This window comes from Melozone crissalis, unplaced genomic scaffold (assembly GCF_028551555.1).
Source record: "Melozone crissalis strain CALT ecotype California unplaced genomic scaffold, PUWL_Pcris_2 ptg000111l_1, whole genome shotgun sequence".
In the NCBI taxonomy this organism is placed as follows: domain Eukaryota; kingdom Metazoa; phylum Chordata; class Aves; order Passeriformes; family Passerellidae; genus Melozone; species Melozone crissalis.
The window spans coordinates 6,838,286-6,860,550 of record NW_026535888.1 but is presented as its reverse complement, the minus strand read 5'-3'; the positions used below and the strand labels follow the sequence as shown (position 1 = coordinate 6,860,550).

The 22,265-nt window shown below is 50.4% G+C and overlaps 1 protein-coding gene across 1 annotated transcript; it reads left to right on the top strand.

Annotated features, from left to right (window-relative positions):
• Positions 1–21,777, top strand: MATN1 (matrilin 1). The gene is made up of 8 exons (XM_054292452.1): positions 1–88; positions 3,777–4,123; positions 9,072–9,294; positions 13,122–13,247; positions 13,490–13,903; positions 17,175–17,327; positions 19,521–19,601; positions 21,728–21,777. Exons 1-8 carry the CDS (start codon positions 1–3, stop codon positions 21,775–21,777), a joined length of 1,482 nt encoding a protein of 493 aa, XP_054148427.1.
• The last annotated feature ends 488 nt before the right edge of the window (positions 21,778–22,265 follow it).

Here is a 22,265-nt window from a genome sequence, read left to right as displayed (position 1 = left end):
ATGGCCAGGATTTGCTGTGCCCTGCTGCTCTCGCTGCTGCTGCTCCTGCACAGCCCGGCCGCCTGCGGGGCCCCGCCGCAGCCCCGCGGTGAGTGGGGACCGGGGCTGGGGGGCTGGGGGATCTGGGGGTCCCACTGTGCCTCCGACCTGTGCTGGGGACGGGGAAGGGGAGGGAAAGCCCAGCAACAGCCAGGGAAGGGCAGGAGCTGTGTCCGGTGTGTCCCCAAGGCAGCGGGACCTGGGGCTGGGATGGCTCCTGTGGGGACAGCACGGGCGGCTCCCGTGGGGACAGCTCCAGTGGCCCCGGGTCACCCCTTGGGGCTGGAGGAGGCCCAGGTGGGACAAGGGCTCTGCCTTCCCTCCCGTCTCCAGCTTCACAGGGGCTGGAGCAGGAGCTGGTGCGGGGGACACCTCCCAAGCAGGAGGGCTGGGTCGGGTTGCTGGAAGCGGGACTTTCCCTAGATTTCCTTCATCCGATCCTTGAGCGAATCCTGCTCTGTTTGGCTTCCCAGGTGGGCAGCCAGGAGCAGGAGAGCTGCCTGCTCTGCAGCTTGCACGGGCTCCAAACCCAGCCTGGAATTCGCGCCAGCAAGGGATGGACACCCAGAGAAGGGATGGACACCCAGGGCAGGGATGGACACTTGGGGCAAGGATGGACACCCGGGGAAGGGATGGACACTTGGGGCAAGGATGGACACCCGGGGCAAGGATGGACACCCGGGGAAGGGATGGACACTTGGGGCAAGGATGGACACCCGGGGAAGGGATGGACACTCAGGACAGGGATGGACACCCAGGACAGGGCTGGACATGCAGGGAAGGTATGGACACCCAGGGAAAGGATGGACACCTGGGGCAAGGATGGACACTCAGGGAAGGGATGGACATGCAGGGAAGGGATGGACACCCAGGACAGGGATGGACACTCAGGGAAGGGATGGACACCTGGGACAGGGCTGGACACTTAGGGCAGGAATAGGGATGGACACCTGGGACAGAGATGGACACCTGGGGCAGGGATGGACACCTGGGGCAGGGATGGACACCCAGGGAAGGGATGGACATGCATGGAAGGACTGGACACCCAGAATAGGGCTGGATATGCAGGGAAGGGAGGGTCTGGTCCTCAGGAGCATCTCTGCTCTTCCCGGGGCTCTAGTCAGCCCAGGGATTCCTGGATTTCTCCAGAAATCACTGCAGGAGAGGCAAACTCAGCTGCAAGGACAGACTTGAGGGAATTCAAAATGTTTGGAGAGTGTGATGACGGTGGCTCAGCCACAGCCATGGGCAGCCTGAGCTGTGCAGGTGTGACAGTGACTGCAGAGGCACCTGGGGCTGAGGGAGGGGGGATTGCAGATAAACTGAGCCTTTTCTCCACAGGAATTTGGGAAAGGAGGGTTCTATTTGCTGTGCAAAGAGAAACAGAGCAGTGACTGAGCTGAGCCCTGCTGTGAGCAGTCAACTCTCTAAAATAAACCCCTTTTACTCCTGGGTTACTGTGCTATTCTCCCAGTGCTTTAATGGATATGGCAAAGATGCCCTGAGAGGAATTTTCTGCTAAGTCAGGGCATTAATTCAGCTTTTCCTGAATGATTCCTAGTGTGGATATTTGTAAATACAGACTAAGATTTTATTTCTGGTTTAATTCCAGTTTGAACTAAACTATGCTGAGTCAAGGTGCCAATCAGAGCAAGTGACTGTCACCCCCTGGAGAGAATGGGCCTGTCCTGCAGACCCTGACTGAGGCTGAAATCCCAAAATTCTCCCACCTGATATCCCTCCTTTACTCTTCCCTTCTCTGAAATAAACTCCACTCTCATAAAAAGAGCTTGAAAATGTTATTTAGGGCCAAATCACAGAGCAGAAATAAATAAAATAGATAGACTTCAAAATTTCTATTGGCTCCAGCTGTTCTTAGGGAAATAAAATAACTTTTGCTGCTTGGTTTGTCACTAAATCCAGGGATGATTCATCAGCACAAAGGGGGACTTGTGTTTTATTTCTGGAGGAATTAACTGAGCCTTTCCCTGGACCTTCATTTCTCACCTGTAAACTGGCCCCCCCTGGAACAGGGATTCCAGTGCTGCAGATGGATCTTCCTGGGAGTTTTCCTTCCTCTGCAATGAATTATGGGGGGAAAATGAAATTCATCCATATGGGAAAATGTTAGATTGGATTGTTGTGGGAATTAGAGCTCCTGACAAAGTGACCACTGCCTGCTCTGCTCCCACCCTCCCAGACCTTTCTGGAGCAGATTCAGCCTTGATGTCTCTCAGGAAACAAACCTGATTATTTCATTTACAGATCCATCACTGAGTATTTATTTTTATCTGCCTCAAAGACTGAAAGCCCCATTAGATCTCACACTGAGGACCAGCTGTAATATTTATGCCATCATTTGGAGCAGATTTGTTGGCCCAAAAGCTCCCATTTAAAAATCTGTCCGCAGAAATCTCCTTTATGACAGGAACTCCCTGGGCCCTGCAGAAATCAAATATTAACAGAGCACTTGACAGAGACAGGCTAAATGAGAAGAAAAAAATTAAAAAGAACAGGATGCCATAGATCTGCTGGGGGAAATGGGGCCATTCATTCAGGAAATCATAAAAAAAACACCAGGCTTTTTTTTTATGTCTTGCCACAGCTGAAAATGAAGATGGAAAATGGCACGAAAGCGAGAAATTAAAATAATAATAATAATAACAATTTATTCAGTTTGTTGCATTGCTGATGCCTCCTGATAGCCTCTCCTTTTCACTGTGGGTATTTATGGGGCTGTAGAGATTAATTATCTATTATTAATTATCAATTATGGGTTCCAGATTTCTCTGTTGTTTCCCCCTGACAGATGTGAACCAGCTCTGTGCTGTTACTGGGGTTTCTTATTGGTGCCATCACTGGGGAACAGGGCTCTGGCTCCCGCTGTGCTGGGAATGTTAACCCTTAACCTGGGAATGTTGTTCCCAATCCCAGCTGATTGCTGAGTCTTGTGCCTGGTTCTGGCCCCATTCCAACTGACTGATACTCATGGGGATTGGTTATCCAGGTCTGAGGTGCAGTAATTCCTTTCCAGCCTTTTTTGGATGCAGAAATGCAGCTCAGGTTTCAGCCCACAGTTTTATCCTTCCCTTCCCTTCCCTTCCCTTCCCTTCCCTTCCCTTCCCTTCCCTTCCCTTCCCTTCCCTTCCCTTCCCTTCCCTTCCCTTCCCTTCCCTTCCTCCCTTCCTTCCTGGAATCCTTCCTGGAATCCTTCCTTCCTTCCTGGAATCCTTCCTTCCTGGAATCCTTCCTGGAATCCTTCCTGGAATCCTGGAATCCTGGAATCCTTCCTGGAATCCTTCCTGGAATCCTTCCTTCCTTTCCTCCCATCATACCACAGCTTGTTCCCTCCCTCTTTGTTTCCCTCCTTCTCTCTCTTTGTGCTGACATTCCACACATTTATCCCTCCCTCCTTCTCTTTGTGCTGCCCTAGGGGGATGGTATTTCCTCAGATACAAGGGACACACTTGTCCTGGGGTGACAAGGGACACCCTCCCCATCACAAGCCCGTGTCACCCCCCATGAACTCTACTTTCCTAAAGGTGCTTCCCTAGAAAAGCGTTAAGAACATTTAAAATATTCAGTTAAAGCTGTAAAACAGAGAAAGGACCAAAACCTGCCGCTCCTCTCCACCCAGGGCTGCTTTATCAGCACCAATCTCTCCTTCTTGGGACACTTTTCCTTTGACACTTTTCCTTCTTTTCCTTTGATTTCCCCTCTGTCCCTGCTGTCCCCAGGCACCCTGTGCAGGACCAAGCCCACGGACCTGGTGTTCATCATCGACAGCTCTCGCAGCGTTCGGCCGCACGAGTTTGAGAAGATCAAGGTGTTCGTGTCGCGCGTGATCGAGGCGCTGGACGTGGGCCCCAACGCCACCCGCGTGGGCATCATCAACTACGCCAGCGCCGTGCGCAGCGAGCTGTCCCTGCAGGGCCCCCAGAGCAAGGCGGCGCTGCTGCAGGCCGTGCGCAGGATCCAGCCCCTCTCCACAGGCACCATGACCGGCCTGGCCATCCAGTTTGCCATCAGCCGCACCTTCAGCGCCGCCGAGGGCGCCAGGGGCAGTGCACCCAACTTCAAAAAGGTAAAATGGGGCTGGGTCCTCCAGCTCCTCGCTTGGGACTCCTCGTGGAGTGGTTGGGAAAAGCAGAAAGGTGGTTTTTTTGGGTTTTGGTTGTGTATGACACCTGAGGTTCAAACCTCTCAATTCTTGAAGACCTCTGGGAGGTTCAAACATCTCAACCCTTCTTGAAAATATCTGGGAGGTTCAGACCTCTTAATTCTTGCAAACCTCTGGGAGGTTGAAACCTCTCAATTCTTGAAAGCCTTTGGGAAGTTCAAGCCTCTCAACTCTTTTTTGAAACCTCTGTGAGGTTCAAACCTCTCAATTCTGCTTGGAATCCTCTGGGAAGTTCAAACTTCTAAATTCTTGAAAACTTCTAGGAGCTTCAAATCTCAGTTCTTGAAAAATCTCTGGGAGGTTCAAACATCTTAATTCTTCTTGAAGCTCATCTTTGGGGCTTAGTGAAAGAAAATACAAAACTCATTATAACACAGTCAGTCTTTGTCTCAGTTTTTGTTCTAAATGCAGTCTGACAATTGCACACAGCATTGGCTGCTCCTGCAGATTGGAGAGACATTTCCACTGAGCTGTCCATGAAAGTGCTGGGTCCTCATCTCTGGAATTTCTTCCACACCATTCAACATCCCTCTCCTCGTGCACTCTTTTCCTGCTGCCAGACAGTTCCCCCAAGCCCTGCTGTTCCCTGTCACCTCTGGTTGTGTGGAACAAACTCTCCTGGATTTCCAGGGTCTCCCTGAAACCTTTCCTTGAGAGCTGGAGCAGTGAGCTTTGGAATGATTTATCTGAGGCATTAAAAAAAGGGAAAAAAAGGAAATCACTCCTTGTTTCCCTCTTTCCTTCCACTCTGGAGCTGATCCATGAGGCAGAATCACAGAAGGAGGTTGGGAAGGGTCTCTGGAGCTGACCCTGAGCTCCACTGGGGCTGCCCAGGACCATGCCCGGGTGGCTTTTCAATGTCTGCAAGGTGGAAAACTCCACGAGCCTTTGTGTTCTTGGTTCCCTGGTTATTTTTTCACTTTTTCACTCCAGCCAGCTTTTCCCTTCTGCTCAGTGTGACCCCATCCCCTGCCTGGGAGGAGGAACAGGTCATACAGGGATTTAGGGAGGTGAAGCTTCCAGAAACACCGGACACGGTCCTTGCTCCTTCCCACAGCAGAAATCCAACAAATCCTCGTGCAAATCTGCTTGTCAACATCCCCAAACATCACACGGTGCTTTGCTCTTGCTTTGTGCAGCAAATGTCACCCCGGGGCAGGGAAAAGCACAATTTGTTTCTGGAGGAGCTCCGAGAAAAACCTGCTCCCACCTTCCTCAAAACCGGCAGGAAGCCCAATTACCTCCACCTTATTTTTTAGGGAAGAACAACAAGTAAATTGGCAAATTGCTGAGCAAATCCAGGTCTTTATGCAGCTTCCTGCCCGATTCTCCTTGGAGCCTGCTGGAACATCACGTTCCTAGGGCATAATGAGCCATCACTCCCTCATTAGCTGGGAAATGCCAGCCCGGGCTGGGGATAGCTGGGAATGCTCAGGAATGCTCAGAAATGCTCGGGTGTCTGAGAAAACCAGGAATAAATTGCATCAGACCACGTGGGATTTCTGTCTGACAGAAGGATGAGGGATCCAGAATGTCAGGAATTCACAGGGAAAGCTGCTGGTTAAACGAGCAAAAGGTTTGACCTTGAAAAGCAAAATTTCTGAGTTTTCCCCGGGTAAAACTGAGGATCAGGGCAAAATCCAGCTGTTGGAGGCAGCAGAAGCTTCACCTTTTCATGATTCCCCTCACATGGCTGAGCAGTGCCAGCCTCCCCAGGATCCAGAGGCTGCTCCTTCCCTCCAAGCCTTTCCCAAACCAGGCACGCACCAGGACTCAGCTTTTTCAATGGCAGGGAATTACAGAGATACTCAGACTGCAAATAATTTGGATGTAGGTTTGAAAATAATAATAGTAAAAATGGACATTTTTTCACATTGACTCAGGCTGGATGCAGGGAAAGGTAGGAATCCTAGGAAAAAAAACCCCAGGAATTACTGATGATTGGGTTAACCAAATGTGATATTAAGAGACATTTTACACTCTTTCTGTCAGGCTGTCACAGACAGGTGCCCTGGCTTCCTCTCACTGTTGCATTCATTTTCCTCATGGGTTCTCTGATTAATTCCCAGTCCCGACTCTGTATGCAGAAGTTTTGTTTTCTCCAACAGCAGAGCAGAAAGCAATGTGAATTTTGAGTCCTTTCTGGCAGATTTCCACACAGAGGCATTATGAGGATCTTCCCCATCACATCCACGTGTGGACTCTGCAGCCCCACCCCGTCTGGGTTTATTTGGGCTCAGGCTTGTCGGAGCTTGGGTTTAGCTGGACTCAGGCTTAGCTGAAGATGGAGAGGAGCTGATAAAATCTGGAGAATTTCTTGATTTAGGAAGAGAATTGCAGGAGGACACACGGCTGCTGACAGGACCTGCTGGCAGGGTTTGGTCACTGATTTGATAATACCTCTGCTCCCTGATTTGATAACATCTCTGATCCCTGATTTGATAACTCCTCTGTTCCCTGATTTGACAACTCCCCATTCCCTGATTTGATAACACCTCTGATCCTTGATTTGATGACTCCTCTGATTCCTGATTTGATCACTCCTCATTCCCTGATTTGATGAGTCCTCTGATTTGATGACTCCTCTCATTCCCTGATTTGATATCTCCTCATTCCCTGATGTATCTCCTCTGATCCCTGATGTGATAATGCCTCTGATCCCTGATTTGATGACTCCTCTCATTCCCTGATATGGTGACTCCTCTCCTTCCCTGATTTGATGACTCCTCTGATCCCTGATTTGATAACCACTCTGATCCCTGATTTGATATCTCCTCTCATTCCCTGATTTGATAACTCCTCATTCCCTGATTTGATGACTTCTCATTCCCTGATTTGATGGCTCCTCTGATCCCTGATTTGACGACTCCTCTCATTCCCTGGTGTGATATCTCCTCTGATCCCTGATTTGATATCTTCTCATTCCCTGATGTGATATCTCCTCTGATCCTTATTTGATAAGTCCTCATTCCCTGATTTGATAACGCCTCTGATCCTTGATTTGATGACTCCTCTGATTCCTGATTTGATCACTCCTCATTCCCTGATTTGATGAGTCCTCTGATTTGATGACTCCTCTCATTCCCCAATTTGATAACCCCTCCAATCCCTGATTTGATAATGCCTCTGATCCTTAATTTGATATCTCCTCCGATCTCTGATTTGATGACTACTCTGATCCCTGATTTGTTATCTCCTCATTCCCTGATTTGATAACGCCTCTGATCCCTGATTTGATGACTCCTCTCATTCCCTGATGTGATAACGCCTCTGATCCCTGATTTGTTGGCTCCCTGCTCCTGCCAGCCGTGCTCTGGGCTCTCTCCCCCTCTCCCCTGAGCCCTGGGCGGTGCTGCTGGCGCTGCTCGGGCAGAGAAGCCCGGCTGGAGCTGAGGCTGAGCCGAGGGCTCTCTCTCCTGGCAAAAGGCTCCACTGCACGCACGGATCCAATCCCACCCCAGGAAAACCCCGGAGCTCCTTGGGCACATCCATTCCTCCACACCTGCCACAGGGGCTGATTTGCCTTATTTTTTTTGCCATGCTAAGATAGCAAGGCTTGAATTTGTTTATTTTTTCCCTGTGGAAGCACCAGTTGCAGAATTAGGATGCTCCTGGGAATTTTTAATTGTGCAGCCCTTAGGAAGTGCAGATAAACAGCTGAAATTAGATTGCAAAGCTCCACATTTTTCCTGTTTCTCCTGGTTTTTACAGAGGGAAAGCTCTTTCCCCATTCTGCATTCCAGCCCAAGCCACTCCTTTGGAGTCGGCAGTGGTGTCACAATAAATTGGTTGTAAGGAAAAGTGGCAGGGGCAGAAGAATTGGCAAAGAGCAAGAATTCAGGTCTTGTGACAAAGTCTCTTTCAGAAGAAAAATAAAGAGGAAAAGGGACAAACCAGGAGCAGGACTCTGAGAGGCTTTTAGCTGGTTCAGGACACCATTAAATCCAAGCTGAAATCCAGTTCCCACTTAAACCAGCTGCCACTTTAATGCTGGGGCTAGTAGGGGTGAGATTTAATCCCTGCGGTTTATTTGGAACAGAGAATCACAAATCCTGGCAGGCTCTGACACACAGTGTGACCTCAGGCCTCTTCCCTCTCTCGCCATGGAGATGGTTCCAGTTCAATCCATCAGCTCCTCCACCTATAAATGGGATGAACCCTTCATCTCATGTTTCTATGGCATTTCCTGAGATGCTGTGAAGCCCCACACTCAGCTGGGTTTGCCCAATGTGTCCTGAAGATCTTTAGTTTGGCTTGAGCTCAAGTTTGGCCATGAACAACAAAAATTTTAATTTAGTTTCCTTAGAGGAGGATGCACCAGTTGTCCCTTGGTGAAACCATTCAATCCATGGCAATTGTTCATTGGTGAAACCATCAATCCTTGGCATTATCCCTTGGTGAAACCACTGATCCCTGGCAGTTGTCCCTTGGTGAAGCCATTCGATCCGTGGCAATTGTCCCTTGGTGAAACCATCAATCCCTGGCATTATCCCTTGGTGAAACCATCAATCTCTGGCATTATCCCTTGGTGAAGTCATTAATCCTTGGCAGTTGTTCCTTGGTGAAGCCATTAAACTTTGGCAGTTTAACTTTTCCAACTTGGAAAGAAACTAATCCCACCTCAAAAAAACATTTTGTGTGATCTCCAAAGAATGGTAAAAGCTGGTGGGATTCCCTTTTCCCTTAATTTTAGAAATGCAAACCCTTCCCTCCTACCCCGGCCTGTCCCATCAGCATTCCAGGAACACAAACAAGGATCCCAGTGCCCAGGCAGGCCATCCCATCCCATCCCATCCCATCCCATCCCATCCCATCCCATCCCATCACATCCCATCCCATCCCTCCCCTGCAGGTGGCCATCGTGGTGACTGACGGGCGGCCCCAGGACGGGGTGCAGGACGTGTCCGCCCGGGCCAGGGCCGCGGGCATCGAGATCTTTGCCATCGGCGTGGGCAGGGTGGACATGGGCACACTGAGGCAGATGGCCAGCGAGCCCCTGGATGAGCACGTGGACTACGTGGAGAGCTACAGTGTAATTGAGAAACTGACCCACAAGTTCCAGGAGGCTTTCTGTGGTGAGTGCTGCTGTGCCCAGCCCGGAGCTGTGGGTCTGCCAGCCAGGAACTGGGAATGGTTTGGGTGGGAAGGGCCTTAAAGCTCTGCAGAGAATCCTGGAATGGTTTGGGTGGGAAAGGATTGGAAAGCTCATCCCACCCCAGCCATGGCAGGGACACCTCCCACTGTGCCAGGTGCTCCAGCCTGGCCTTGGGTACTGCCAGGGCTCCAGGGGCAGCCACAGCTGCTCTGGGCACCCTGGCACAGCCCAAACCTCTCTAACCAGGCCTTGCCAGGCTACAAACCCCCTGTGGCAAATGGCACTGGGGGCACCTGGAACCAGCCAGGAAATCATTCTTTCCTTTCCTTTCTCCATTTGCTGCAATGGGTTTTGGTGCTGGTTTCCATCCTTGATTGAGGAATGTGAATGCCAGAGTGGTTTGGGTGGGAAGGGATCTTCAATGGCAGCTGATTGCAGGGCAGGGCCACCTGCCACTGTGCCAGGTGCTGCCAGCCCCAATGCCCAGCCTGGCCTTGGGCACTGCCAGGGCTCCAGGGGCAGCCACAGCTGCTCTGGCAATTCCAGCCCAGCCCCTGCCCACCCTGCCAGGGAACAATTCCCAATTGCCAAGATCCCATCCAGCCCTGCCCTCTGGCACTGGCAGCCATTCCCTGCCTCCTGTCCCTCCAGACCCTTTTCCAAAGTCCTGCTCCAGCCTTTCCCATGGAAGTTATACCTGTGACCACCCTTCATCCCTCTGTTTCCTTGCTCCAAGCCCTGCAGGTTCAGAGCCCTGTGGGAATCAGGGGCTCTTTGAAGTTGCCTTTCCAGAACTGCAGGGCTTTGTTCAGAGGATTTCAGGTTTTGGTTGAAGAAATCTCCAGATTTCACTGGCACTGGAGAGTTTGTAAACACAATCCGCACACTCCTGGAGGCACTGGAAAACAACCTGGAAAAGAGGGTTTTAGCACACTGAAATCACACCCCTTTTGGGGCAGTGGAGAGAATTTCTTTTGCATTCCCCCTGCCAGCATTTCCTCCAGAATTCCCAGTTCAGCTCGGATGGTCCCAGCTCCTGGCAGAGGCTGAGCTGCCTTTGCCTAAAGCTGCTTTTGGGGTTGGAAGCCTTGTGGGGCAGGAATGTCTCCTGGCTGGAGCAGGATCTAATTCCTGTCTGCACAGCACATCAAAGGAGCCTGAGCATCCTATAAAAACAGTATCCTCCAAACAGCACCCTACAAACACCACACCACAAACAGCATCCTACAAATAGCATCCTATAAAACCACCATCCTCTAAAACCATCATCCTCCAAACCCAATCCTCCAAACTCCATCCTACAAAAACAGTGTCCTACAAAACCGCATCCTCCTAACAACACCCTACAAACACCGTCCTACAAATGCAGCTTTGCTCCTACAGGAGCTGCTGAAGGACTGGGAATATTTTATTTCTTCCAAATGTGCCCCAAGGCAGCAGGAATGGGCCATAAATCCCCATTTTCTGTCAGCAGGAGAGGCCCAGGGGCCTTTCCCTGGAATGAAAAATGTGTGGCAACACTTCCTGAAAGGTGTGATCCACCTGGAACTCCAAACACACACGGCTGGGCCTGGAGATCTCCCAGTTTCTGACACGTGTAAAATCTCCTGGTCCAGCTCCAAGGCTGAAAGTGATGAAGGGGAGCAGCTTTTTGTCATGGAAATTTGGCTCCTCTGTGGAAAGGAGGGAAATTTCAGCTACAGAGTGAGCCTTGGATTATCCTCAGGTGATAGCACAGAATGGGTCAGGCATTTTCAGGTGTCACTGCAGCAGCAGCTCATGGCAGAGGGAGCAAACATCTCAGACAAAGGGAGGGAGAGAGACAGAATTTGAGGAGTGGAATCCAGGCCATGGGTATTTGTGGAGTTTGTATTGCCTGCCCTGGGATCAAGAGGCAGCAGCAGTGCCTCCTGGTTTGAACCACCTCACCTCGTGGTTTGAAGCTGTGGGGAAAATCCTTCCTGTGCCTCCCTGTGCAGATGGCAAAGCTCTTCCCATGGGACAGCCCTGGGAGGTGAGGGAAGCACTCAGGGCTGATGCAGGGAGCAGAGGGCAGCCCTGGGGGAATGTCCAAGTCTCTGTTACCCTGCTCTGCATGTGCAGCTGCCCTAAACCATGCCAGGGATGGACCCAGACCCCCTGCTTGGGCACAGCACACGGTCTGTGGGACTGACAGCAGGGAAAAGTGCTTCCCACAGTGCCCAGCAAACTCATGGGGACACGGGAAACCCTTGGTGCTCCAGCCTGTGGTGAGATTACCCAGAGCACTGAACCACAGGCAGCTCCAGGCGGCACAGAAATTCCCAATGATCTGGGCTGGAACAATCTACCAGTGCTGGCACAGCCACGGGAAGTGGAAAGGCCAAAAACTGTACAAAAGATGAGTAGAGCAGAACACAAATGGCTCAAAATAACAAACCTGAGCTCAGAAAGACTCAGCTCCACCTCCCATTCGTTCACTACAACCCAGTGCCTGGATTTCTGCACATTTTCCCTGGCATTTGTAGCTGAATTTGCCACTCCAGCCCTGTTTGCTCTGGAGTTTGTTTGCCATCCTCAGTGTGACAGCGCTGTCACCCCCCAGCTCCCGGTGCTGCCACTCAGCTGCTGCTTGCTCAGCATCCCAGGAGCCACAGCCAGGGCAGGAGGGTTTGGAGAGCAGGGATCTGAGAGCTGCACATGCAGAGAGAGCTCTGAGGTGAATCCCAGGTGTGTTCACACATGAATGCTGTCCAGGAAGGGCAGCTGAGCTCTCTGCTCAGGATTGTACTGCAGAGCTGCAAAAATTGGGCACTGGCCAGCCTGGGGGGCAGCTGGGACCCAAACCTCACCCAGGAGCTTTGCAGAGTGAGGAGTGCTGCAATTTGCCCCACACCCAGCTGGGTTTGCCCTCAGGGAGGATTTCCAGTCCTGGCTGTGCCTTGGAGCAGGGAGACTTGTGGGAATTTCTTCCTTGTCTTTGTGCCTGTCTTGGTTTGAACAGCCAGGTGTCTGCTGAGGAAGGCAGGAACCTTCCCTGAAATGGAAAATGCAAACCCCCTCCCTCTGAATTACTGTAATTTTGAAATTAAGGGGCTCTCAGGCAAAGATATAGGAATAGGAATAACAGTTCTTTATAAGGGAAAAAAAAAAAAATAAAAATGAAATAAAATAAAAATGCAGTAATACAAAACAAAGCAGTGCCAGAGCGCAAGCAGGCCCTGGCGCGCTGTGGCTCAGGCTGGTGGCACAGCCCCATGCCATGGGGGCTCAGCCCTCCTGCAGTGCCAGCTGTGGCTCTGCTGCAGCAGGGATCCTGCACAAGGGGGGAGTTTTCCTCTGCAGCTCCAGGGCTGCTGCAGATGGGCCTGGGCTCCCTCTGGCCATGCAGGGCAGCAGAAAGCTGCTCCTCTGGCAATGCAGGGGGCAAAGGCTGCTGTGCTGTGCCAGGCTCAGATTGGATCCAGGCAGGAATGCTTGGCTCCTGCCCTGGGCGCAGCATCTCCCCATGGGATGCTGGAATTGGATCAGCCCTGCAGGGACACTCAGTGGCCATGGAGAGCAGAGATCTCCTGGAGGGAGGATTGGCTGTGGGAGAGATCAAGAGAACTGCCCCAAGAACAGCAGAGAACTGCCCCAGCTCTGACAGGTGGGGACAGAACACACAGCCCCATTTCCAGCCTCAGACTCTGCCTCAGCACTGTCCAGGCTCGATGAGCTGTGTCCCATTGCAAAGCAGATTTAGTTATGGGGCCAATGTGGGGCTGTGCAGAGCAGGGTGTGGGTGGGGAGGCCCCTGCTTGAAGCCACCCTCTCCTCTCCTTGCAGTGGTGTCTGACCTGTGTGCCACGGGGGACCACGACTGTGAGCAGGTGTGTGTCAGCACCCCAGGGGCCTACAGGTGTGCCTGCAGGGACGGCTTCAGCCTCAACAGCGACGGCAAGACCTGCACTGGTACGTGATGGCTCCCTGAGGGGACGGTGGTGACAGCACTGGGATCTTCTGCTCAGGGAAGGCAGAAAGGGAAACCCTTCTCTTACAAGCCAGAATCACTTTCAAAACATTGCTGTGCTCTCTTGTTGGGTTTTCATTGATTAACCTCAGCAATAAATGGCATTAGGGTTCTATTTTCCTACATCATTTATTGAGGCCTTTGCTGCTGTTTTGTTCTGCCTTCTTCTCATCTTTTCCCTCAGCTTGCAATGGTGGCTTGGGGTCTGCGCTGGATCTTGTGTTCCTCATCGATGGCTCCAAGAGTGTGAGGCCTGAGAACTTCGAGCTGGTGAAGAAATTCATCAACCAGATCGTGGATTCTCTGGAGGTGTCGGACAAGCAGGCGCAGGTGGGGCTGGTGCAGTACTCCAGCTCCGTCCGGCAGGAGTTCCCCCTGGGCCAGTTCAAGAGCAAAAAGGACATCAAAGCAGCCGTGAAGAAAATGTCCTACATGGAGAAGGGCACCATGACAGGCCAGGCTCTCAAGTACCTCGTTGACAGCTCCTTCTCTGTCATCAACGGAGCCCGGCCCGGCGTCCCCAAGGTGGGGATTGTCTTCACTGATGGGCGCTCACAGGATTATATCTCAGATGCTGCCAAGAAAGCCAAGGACTCAGGTAGGGCTCCTGAACATTCTGGGGCTTCTTTCTCCCTTGGCCCAGGCAGGACTTTTTCCCTGGATCTGTCTCTTGGGATACACACAGGTTATACTGAGTAATTCTGGGGAGATGTTCCCTAACTAGCCTTGCTCACAGAGAACCTGGAACACCTCAGTCTCGGTGTCAGGTGCACCTTGGTTTGCTAAGAGCTGGTTTTAGTTCCCCTCTGTGTCTTTGGAGGAGTTTCTGCTGGTCAGGGTGGAGTTTGGGATGGACAGGGTGGAGTTGGGATGGGATGGACAGGGGGGAGTTCCATCCCTTGGGATGGGATGGGATGGGATGGGATGGGATGGGATGGGATGGCATGGGATGGCATGGGATGGCATGGGATGGACAGAGTGAAATTCCAATCCGTGGAATGAGATGGACAGGATGGAATTCCATCCCCTTGGGATAGGATGGACAGGGTGGAGTTTTAACCCTGGAATGGAATGGACAGGATGGATTTCCCCTGCCCTGGAATGGGATGGACAGGATGGAGTTCCACCCCCTTGGGATGGGATGGACAGGATGGAGTTTTGCCCAGTGGAATGGGATGAACAGGGTGGAGTTGCACCCCCTTGGAATGGGATGGACAAGATGGAGTTTTACCCTGTGGAATGGGATGGACAGGGTGGAGTTGCACCCCCTGCAATGGGATGCACCCAGGTCTAATTGCTCCACACATATGTGGAAGGAAGCTGCAGGGGGAATTTGGAGGTTTCAGCACCACTAGGGCTGGACAGGGCTTGGAACAATCTGAGATGGTGGAAGATGGTGGAGCAAGAGGAGCTTTAAGGCCCCTCTTAACCCAGCCCTTACCCACTCTGGGATTTGTCTGGGGCTGGTCAGGAAGCCCAGCCCAGCACCAGAGGCACACAATGAACCCCAAAGCAAAGACAACCAAGCCCAGGATTTATAGGGCCAAGTGTGGCTCAGTTGCATCAGCCTCAAGGCCTGGAAAAGGCAGAGAAAAAGCAATAAAACAATAAACAAAGCCCAGACACGGGTTAAGGAGGAACCTCAGGCACATTAATAAGGATTTTTCCTCAGCTGCTGTTGTAGGAAAAACACTCAGTGGCCACACACTGATGGATTCCTGAGCCTGAGCCCCATGAAATATTAATGCCTCAAGAGCTGCCCCTCTGCTGACCCTCTGAGCACATTCCCAGGCTCTGACACCCCGTGTTAAATGCATCCAGCCCCTGGGAATTTACCCAGGAATTGCTGAATCCTTCCCTTCCTTTTAACTTCGCTCTCCACCACTAGATGGGACTCGGGGCCAGCACATAACCAGAAAGGTCAGGGAGCTCGTGAAAAACCAATGTTTACAAAGCACTCTGACATCTTATGGGGCTGTTCAGCTCTTATAAAACAAAAGGTTCTTATAAAGTGTATTTATAGAATTTATTCCTCCCTGGTGATAAAACTTTGTGCCTTGTCTCTCTCTCCTCTCTTGTCCCTGCAAGGAAATCTCTTATCTGTCCATGAGTTATTGCTGTGGGATAAACAAGTGCTTAAAATGAGACTGCAAAATTGTTCAGTGAGCTGAGCCTCGGAAAAACAACACATATTGGATATATCCAGACAAAGAAAGGCACAAAGGGGAGCAGGGAAACATTTCCTGTGCCTGGGCATGGACAAGCAGAAACAAGTATTCCAAATCAGGGCTAATTAATTCCACCCAAAATGGGAAAATTGCATTTCAGTTCAATAGAAACAAGTTTAATGCAGATCAGTTTCCTGACAGAGCAGGACAAGTTGTGAACTCCCAGTGGGGTCAATTTTGGACAGAGACTCAGCTCAGTTCTGCTCCACTGCAGGGGGACTTTGCCACTCAGGGGCTCGTTAACAGGGATGATTAACAGCGGCTGAGCTGTTCTGGAAACTCCCACAGGTCCCTTTTGCTACATTATCACTTCCATATCAGTGGGATGGTGTTACCATCACCTGCCCTTTCTTGCATCTCCAAAACCTTGCTCTTGTTGTCATTGGCGGGGAAATTCTACTTAAACTCTGCCTGCAAAAATATTTTGGCCCCTGGTTGACCTGGCTGAAAGGAGCATCTCCAAAACCTTGTTCTTAAGGCCACCATGCCCATAGTCTGTCAAATTTTAATAAAATTTCTGCCTGTAACATTATTTTTGCCCTGTTTGACCTGGCTGAAAGGAGTCTGGAATAGTGGGGGTGGAGGGGGTGTCACAATCTGTCCTCATGGACGGGTTTTGTGATGGTTCATGGATTTGATCTCAGGGTGCAAAAAACCAACATGGCACAGGGTATAATAATAAAGGTGCAGTAATAATCAAAACAAATGCACCTTTATTGAATGACCACAGCAAAATGTGATAGAGGGATTAAGGGAGAGAAAAGATAGAGAAAGAGAGAGAAAAGAGAGAGAGAAAGAGGGGGATATAGCTACCAATAGAGATGAAGTCCTTTGGTCCAGTCCAGTCAAGGATCCGCCTGTTTTGTCAGGGAGATCTCAAAATCTCTAGCTAACTCAGAGGTTTTTATTATGATAATTCTATTGGAAATTGTGTGTGTGTGGGGGGGGAACAGATACAATAAGGAATAGATGTAACAGGTAGTCCATGGTCTCGGCAGTAAACGAGAGCCATTGTATTCGTGGTCCAGTGGTCACAACCTGCAGGCAAACATCTCGCTTCAGTCAGCTTGCCTCCCCCACACACCTGCCCTGGGCGGGGGGTTTCAGTCCCAGTCCTTGCAAGGAGCAGAGGGTCCTTTTCACATGGGGATTCCATGTCTCAGTCCTTGATGGAGAGGCTCCTTACATCTCAGTCTGTCTGTCACGGTGGTTGTAAAACAGGTGAGGATCTTCTGTGGGAGACCACCTGAAACTCAGGAGAAGTCCAGCCAGGCTGAGAGGTGGGACAGCTCCCAAGGCTGTTGTTGCAAAAAGGGCACGGTGCCCTGTTCTTCTCATTGGGCTCAGTGTAGCATACAGCAAACAACAGTTGTGAAAACAATAATTTAGCACTGTGCTTTCAGGTCTCAGGGCCTTGTGGCATGTGACTTTCTCCTACAGAGAAGACAGGGGGGTCTTCTCTTCAGTGGTCCTCAAATGAGATTTGTGAGGTAGATGAGGGAAAATTCAGACAGACTCTCACATGGGGCAATTCTCAGTGAGGATCTGGAGCTGTGTGGGGCTGGGGGCTCAGGGGTGCCCAGCCTGGCAGGGTGGCCCCGTGCCAGCCCCGTGGTGCTCACAGGATCCCGTTCCTGGCAGGATTTCGGATGTTTGCTGTGGGAGTGGGCAACGCTGTGGAGGATGAGCTGAGGGAGATCGCCTCAGAACCCGTGGCTGAGCATTATTTCTACACTGCTGACTTCAGGACCATCAGCAAGATCGGGAAGAAGCTGCAGATGAAGATCTGTGTTGGTGAGAGGGGGCTGGGGTTCAGCCACAGCACCTGAAGGGTGGAGCAGAGGGGGAAATGCCCCTCCAGAACCCACCAGGTGAAGATCTGTGTGGTGAGAGGGGACTGGGATGGAGCAGCTTTGTCCCAGTGTTTGAAGGCTAGAGTGGAGAGGTGAAAATGCCCTTGGAGAAGCTGCAGGTCTTCAGTCTGTGTTGCTGAGAGGGGATTGGGATGGAGCAGAGGGATGAAAATAGCCTTGGAGAAGCTGCAGATGGAGATCTGTGCTGGTGAGAGGCATTGGGGATGGAGGGGTTCAGTCAAGGTGGGAGTGCAGGGATGGAAATGGCCTTGGAGAAGCTGCAGATCCTTGATAAGGACCCTTGGTAAGAGAGGAGTGGTGTGAAAAATGATGCTCACTTCCTAAAATGTAAAAGGTTTATTAAAACCTTATCAAAAACACAACAGCAGACTGAATAGAGAAAACATTACATTAATTAAAATTACCAGGAACAGAGGATGTTCCCACCATGTGCTCACCCACACCATGGATGTTTCACCTTTTAACCCTTTGGTCCCCGCAAAGTTCTGTCCATGGACTCCTCCTGCCCTGCCCAGGGGTGGAGATCACTGCCTGACACCTGGATTGGGGGCAGCTGCTGCCATGGGAATGAGTGACCCTCCCAAATGTCCCAAACCCAGGGCACCCTGAGAACAACACAAGGGGGTGAAACACAACTATAAATCTATAAAACTGCTCCTGACACATATACAGGATATTTGCCTTTTAATTGTGAGAGTCAACCATGGCATTGCTCATCTGTCACAGGGGGATGGAGGGGTTCAGTCAGTGTTCAAGGCTGGACAGGAGGGGTGGAAATGCCCCTGGAGAAGCTGCAGTTGAAGGTCTGTGCTGGTGGGAGGGGGATTAGGGATGGAGGGGTTCAATCACAGTATTTGCAGCCTGGGGTAGAGGGATGAGAATGCCCTTTTAGGTGGTTGTGATAAAAATCTCCCGTTCCCAGTGTGTGGAGCTGGCAGAACACACGGGAGCATCAGGAGACATCGATATTTTGGGTGGTTACCTGAGGCAAAGCAACCCCCACACCTCAGCCTCTCCCAAATCTCCAACTCCTTCCTTTCTCCTCCACCTTTCTACCCTTCTTTTTCTTCAGAAATGATGAATTTGTCTCCAGGTTCCTTAAGATGGGATTTCCTTTTCTCCTGGAGAAGCTGGAGAGGGATAATCCCCATGTCTGCAGAGCCAGGATTGCAAGGCAGAGACTCTTTGACAAGTCTCATTAAAAAATTAGGATCAATCCAAGAACAAAGGATGGGATCTATATGAAACCCCCAACAAATTGTACTTTAAAATCATTCAAATACATTTAAGCTTCAGCCTTCAAAAAAAAAAAAAAAAGTAAATTTCAGAAAAACTGTTTGTTTGTAAAATATTAATTTGGATAGATATGTTTACATTTAAGTATTAAAAAAAAGGAAGGCAAGGAAATATTTTCATTTATTTTCATTCCCAGTGCCAGCTTGTATTTCTCAGCAGCTGCCTTAAAATCTTCTGTTAATCTCCAGCTTTAGGTTACACCTGGCTGGTTTAAACCTGTTGAGTTTTGGTGTAAGTGATTAATTTCCTTTAAAAATTCTGTCTTTTATTTACTCCTCCTTTGCTCAGCTCAGAATGGCCTTGTACCCCCTCCCTTTCTTTCCCTTTCTCCTGTTCCAGTCTGAGTTAATTTTCCTTGAAGAACAGATGTAAATTAGTGACATAAATTAGCAAAGTGATTAACGCTTGTGGTTCCACCCCCTCAAGGAGTGGAGTTACTGAAGCAAAGCTCAAACCAGTCTTGATGGCAGCAGTGCCTCCAGTTTTTATTGGATCTTGTTGGGGAGACAGACGTTGGTTTTATTTGGTCAATTTTAGGGCAAACTTGAAGCATCAGGAGCAGAGCTCAAAGGGTTTCCAGAGAGATGGAAACCCAGGAAAGACTTCCATGGCTGGAATAACAGAAAAATGTGACATTCTCTGTTCATCTGAGGTTAAAGCCAGAAGAGATCAATCAGATAATTAGAATTAATTATACTTTGATTTTCTTCCCATTTCTGACATAGAAAATAAGAATTGTGCTGTTTCACTGAGCTCAGGGATTTTTATTAAATCCATTTTTTTGTGCCACTCATCCTCTTGCTGTTCTGACCCACAGAGGAAGATCCGTGTGAGTGCAAATCCATCGTCAAGTTCCAGACCAAAGTAGAAGAGCTCATCAATTCCTTGCAGCAGAAACATATCCTTTGGAAGAGTGGCCAGGACTGGGTGGGCTGGGAATGCAGAGGGACCATGGGGAAGGTCTGTCCTGGGGGAGGGAGCTGGGTTGGGGCTCAGGAAGGTGGGAATGAGGCACCTGGGGGTGAAATCTGGCACTCAGAGCTCTGGGCTGGTGACAAGGTAGGGGATGGTTGAAAGTTGGATTTGATGGCCCTGGAGGGCTTTTCCAGGTTTTCCAAGCTCTGGGATTCTGGGATTGTGGGGAGATGGGTCCTGAGGCAGCTGGGATGGGAGGCAGGGGGTTCCTTCAGAGCAAACATCCAACACAAATTCTTCATGGACTGCAGGGACAGAGGGACATCAGAGCACCTCAGACTGTAGGAGGGTGGTATGGAGAATCCAGAGGGACACATCCCCCTGTGACGGTGGTCACAGGGGTCTTAGGATGAGGGAAGAGACATAGATCTGACTCTATGTTACAGAAGGCTTGATTTATTATTTTATGATATATATATTACATTCAAACAATACTAAAAGAATAGAAGAAAAAGTTCTCATCAGAAGGCTGGCTAAGAATAGAAAAGAATGATAACAAAGGTTTGTAGCTTGGACAGAGAGAGAACCAGCTGTGATTGGCCATTAATTCCAAACATCCACATGAGACCAGTCACAGATGCACCTGTTGCATTCCACAGCAGCAGACAATCATTGTTTACATTTTGTTCCTGAGGCCCCTCACCTTCTCAGAAGGAAAAAAATCCCAAAGAAGGATTTTTAATGAAAAGATGTCTGTGACATCCACCCACCCCAGGTTCTCCCAGCTGGCCAAACTCAGTGTTGGGAGATAAATCCTGATGGGATTGTTCCCTGGAAGCATCTCCAGCCAGAGGAGTTGGATCCCATCAGAACCCACCGGGTGGGACTGAGTCCTGCCATGCTGGGCCTTTCACTAAGTGGCAGAAAGAGAGAAAAATCCACCAAAAAATTGTGAGTAGGATTAAAACTTTTGAGAAACAGAATTCATGGAGCCTCGGGGTGGCTCACAAGGGCAGGGGAGATGTCTCATCACTGAGGATCAGCAGAGGATCTAATTTTAAAAGGAACATTCTGATTTCTTCACACATTTCTGGGCCCTGCTGTGGCACAGCTCTGTTCCTCCTCCCAGGAGTGAGATCTGGGTGAGATTTGTGACCTGTGTGGTGCAGAGGCCACGGGAAGTCACAGCTCCCACCTGGTGGGCGGCTCTCCAGGCACACCATGAACAGGAATTGGTGAGAAGAGCAGAAAATTGCTCTGGCATGCCAGGAAAAGCTCTTGCTGCTCTTCTCAGGGTCAGGGGCTCTGTCAGCCCCTCCTTTCCCTCCTCCTCTGGGAGTGAGCCCGGGCAGTGGGAGGATGTGTGAGCACAGGGAGCCCCACCAGCCTGAGAGCTCTGGGAAACCAGAGGGGATGGGCACAGATCCCCTCTGCTGCTGCTCCCATCCTTGCCCAGCCTGGGACTGGGGAATCATTGAGTGGTTTGGATGCAAGGGGCCTTAAAATTCCTCCCATCCCACCCCTGCCATGGCAGGGACACCACTGTGCCAGGTGCTCCAGCCTGGCCTTGGGCACTGCCAGGGCTCCAGGGGCAGCCACAGCTGCTCTGGCCACCCTGGCACAGCCCAAACCTCTCTAACCAGGCCTTGCCAGCCTACAAACCCCCTGTGGCAAATGCCACTGGGGGCACCTGCAACCAGCCAGGAAATCATTCTTTCCTTTCCTTTCTCCATTTGCTGCAATGGGTGTTGGTGCTGGTTTCCATCCTCGATTGAGGAATGTGAATGCCAGAGTGGTTTGGGTGGGAAGGGATCTTCAATGGCAGCTGATTGCAGGGCAGGGCCACCTGCCACTGTGCCAGGTGCTGCCAGCCCCAATGTCCAGCCTGGCCTTGGGCACTGCCAGGGCTCCAGGGGCAGCCACAGCTGCTCTGGCAATTCCAGCCCAGCCCCTGCCCACCCTGCCAGGGAATAATTCTTTCCCAAAATCCCATCTAAATCTCTCCTCTTTTAGTTAAAAGCTTGGTCCATCACTCTCTGCCCACATAAAAAGTCTCCCTCCCAACATTCCCAGAAAAATTACTGCTTTTCCTCCTTAATTCCTCCTCACTGGAAGCTGTGGCCAAAAGAATCGAAGCCCTGGAGAACAAGATCATCTAAATCCCCACTCCAGCAGTTTTTCACCTCCTTCCCAAAGTAACAGAACCAGAACTGCTCCATATTTCAGGGAGGGCAGCTCAGCCCCAGGGCTCTGGGCAGCTTTTATTAAGGTCTAGGCTACCTGCATTTGTTGAAAAGGAAGAATTATTACAGTAGAGCAGACTTTGTATAAAGGGCAGAGCACAGGGTGTGACTGAGAGTTAGACCAGGCTCGAGTTTGCTGCATCCTATAGAGTGCATATATTCAAAGAAAAAAAACCTTGAAAGATTTTTTATTTAAAGCTTAATATATATACAGTGTGTTACTGAGTACTTGATGATGAGTTCTGTGAATCCTCTGCTGCAGCTTTTGTTCCTATGCATGAAATAATTTAATTTAAAAGTCAGAGTGACTCAGAGTCACCCTCAGCTGCTGGGTGTAAAGGCCAAGGCTGAGCTCCTGGTGACTGTCAGTGATTAAGGTGAGGTTTAGTCCTGATCTGAGCGTG

What these genes read in the sequence shown, in the direction of transcription:
- MATN1 (XM_054292452.1), top strand. Translation starts at nt 1, where the DNA reads ATGGCCAGGATTTGCTGTGCCCTGCTGCTCTCGCTGCTGCTGCTCCTG. An exon ending in GTGCACCCAACTTCAAAAAG is followed by an intron (nt 4,124 to 9,071) that starts GTAAAATGGGGC and finishes CCTCCCCTGCAG; the next exon opens with GTGGCCATCGTGGTGACTGA. An exon ending in GCAGATGAAGATCTGTGTTG is followed by an intron (nt 17,328 to 19,520) that starts GTGAGAGGGGGC and finishes TCTGACCCACAG; the next exon opens with AGGAAGATCCGTGTGAGTGC.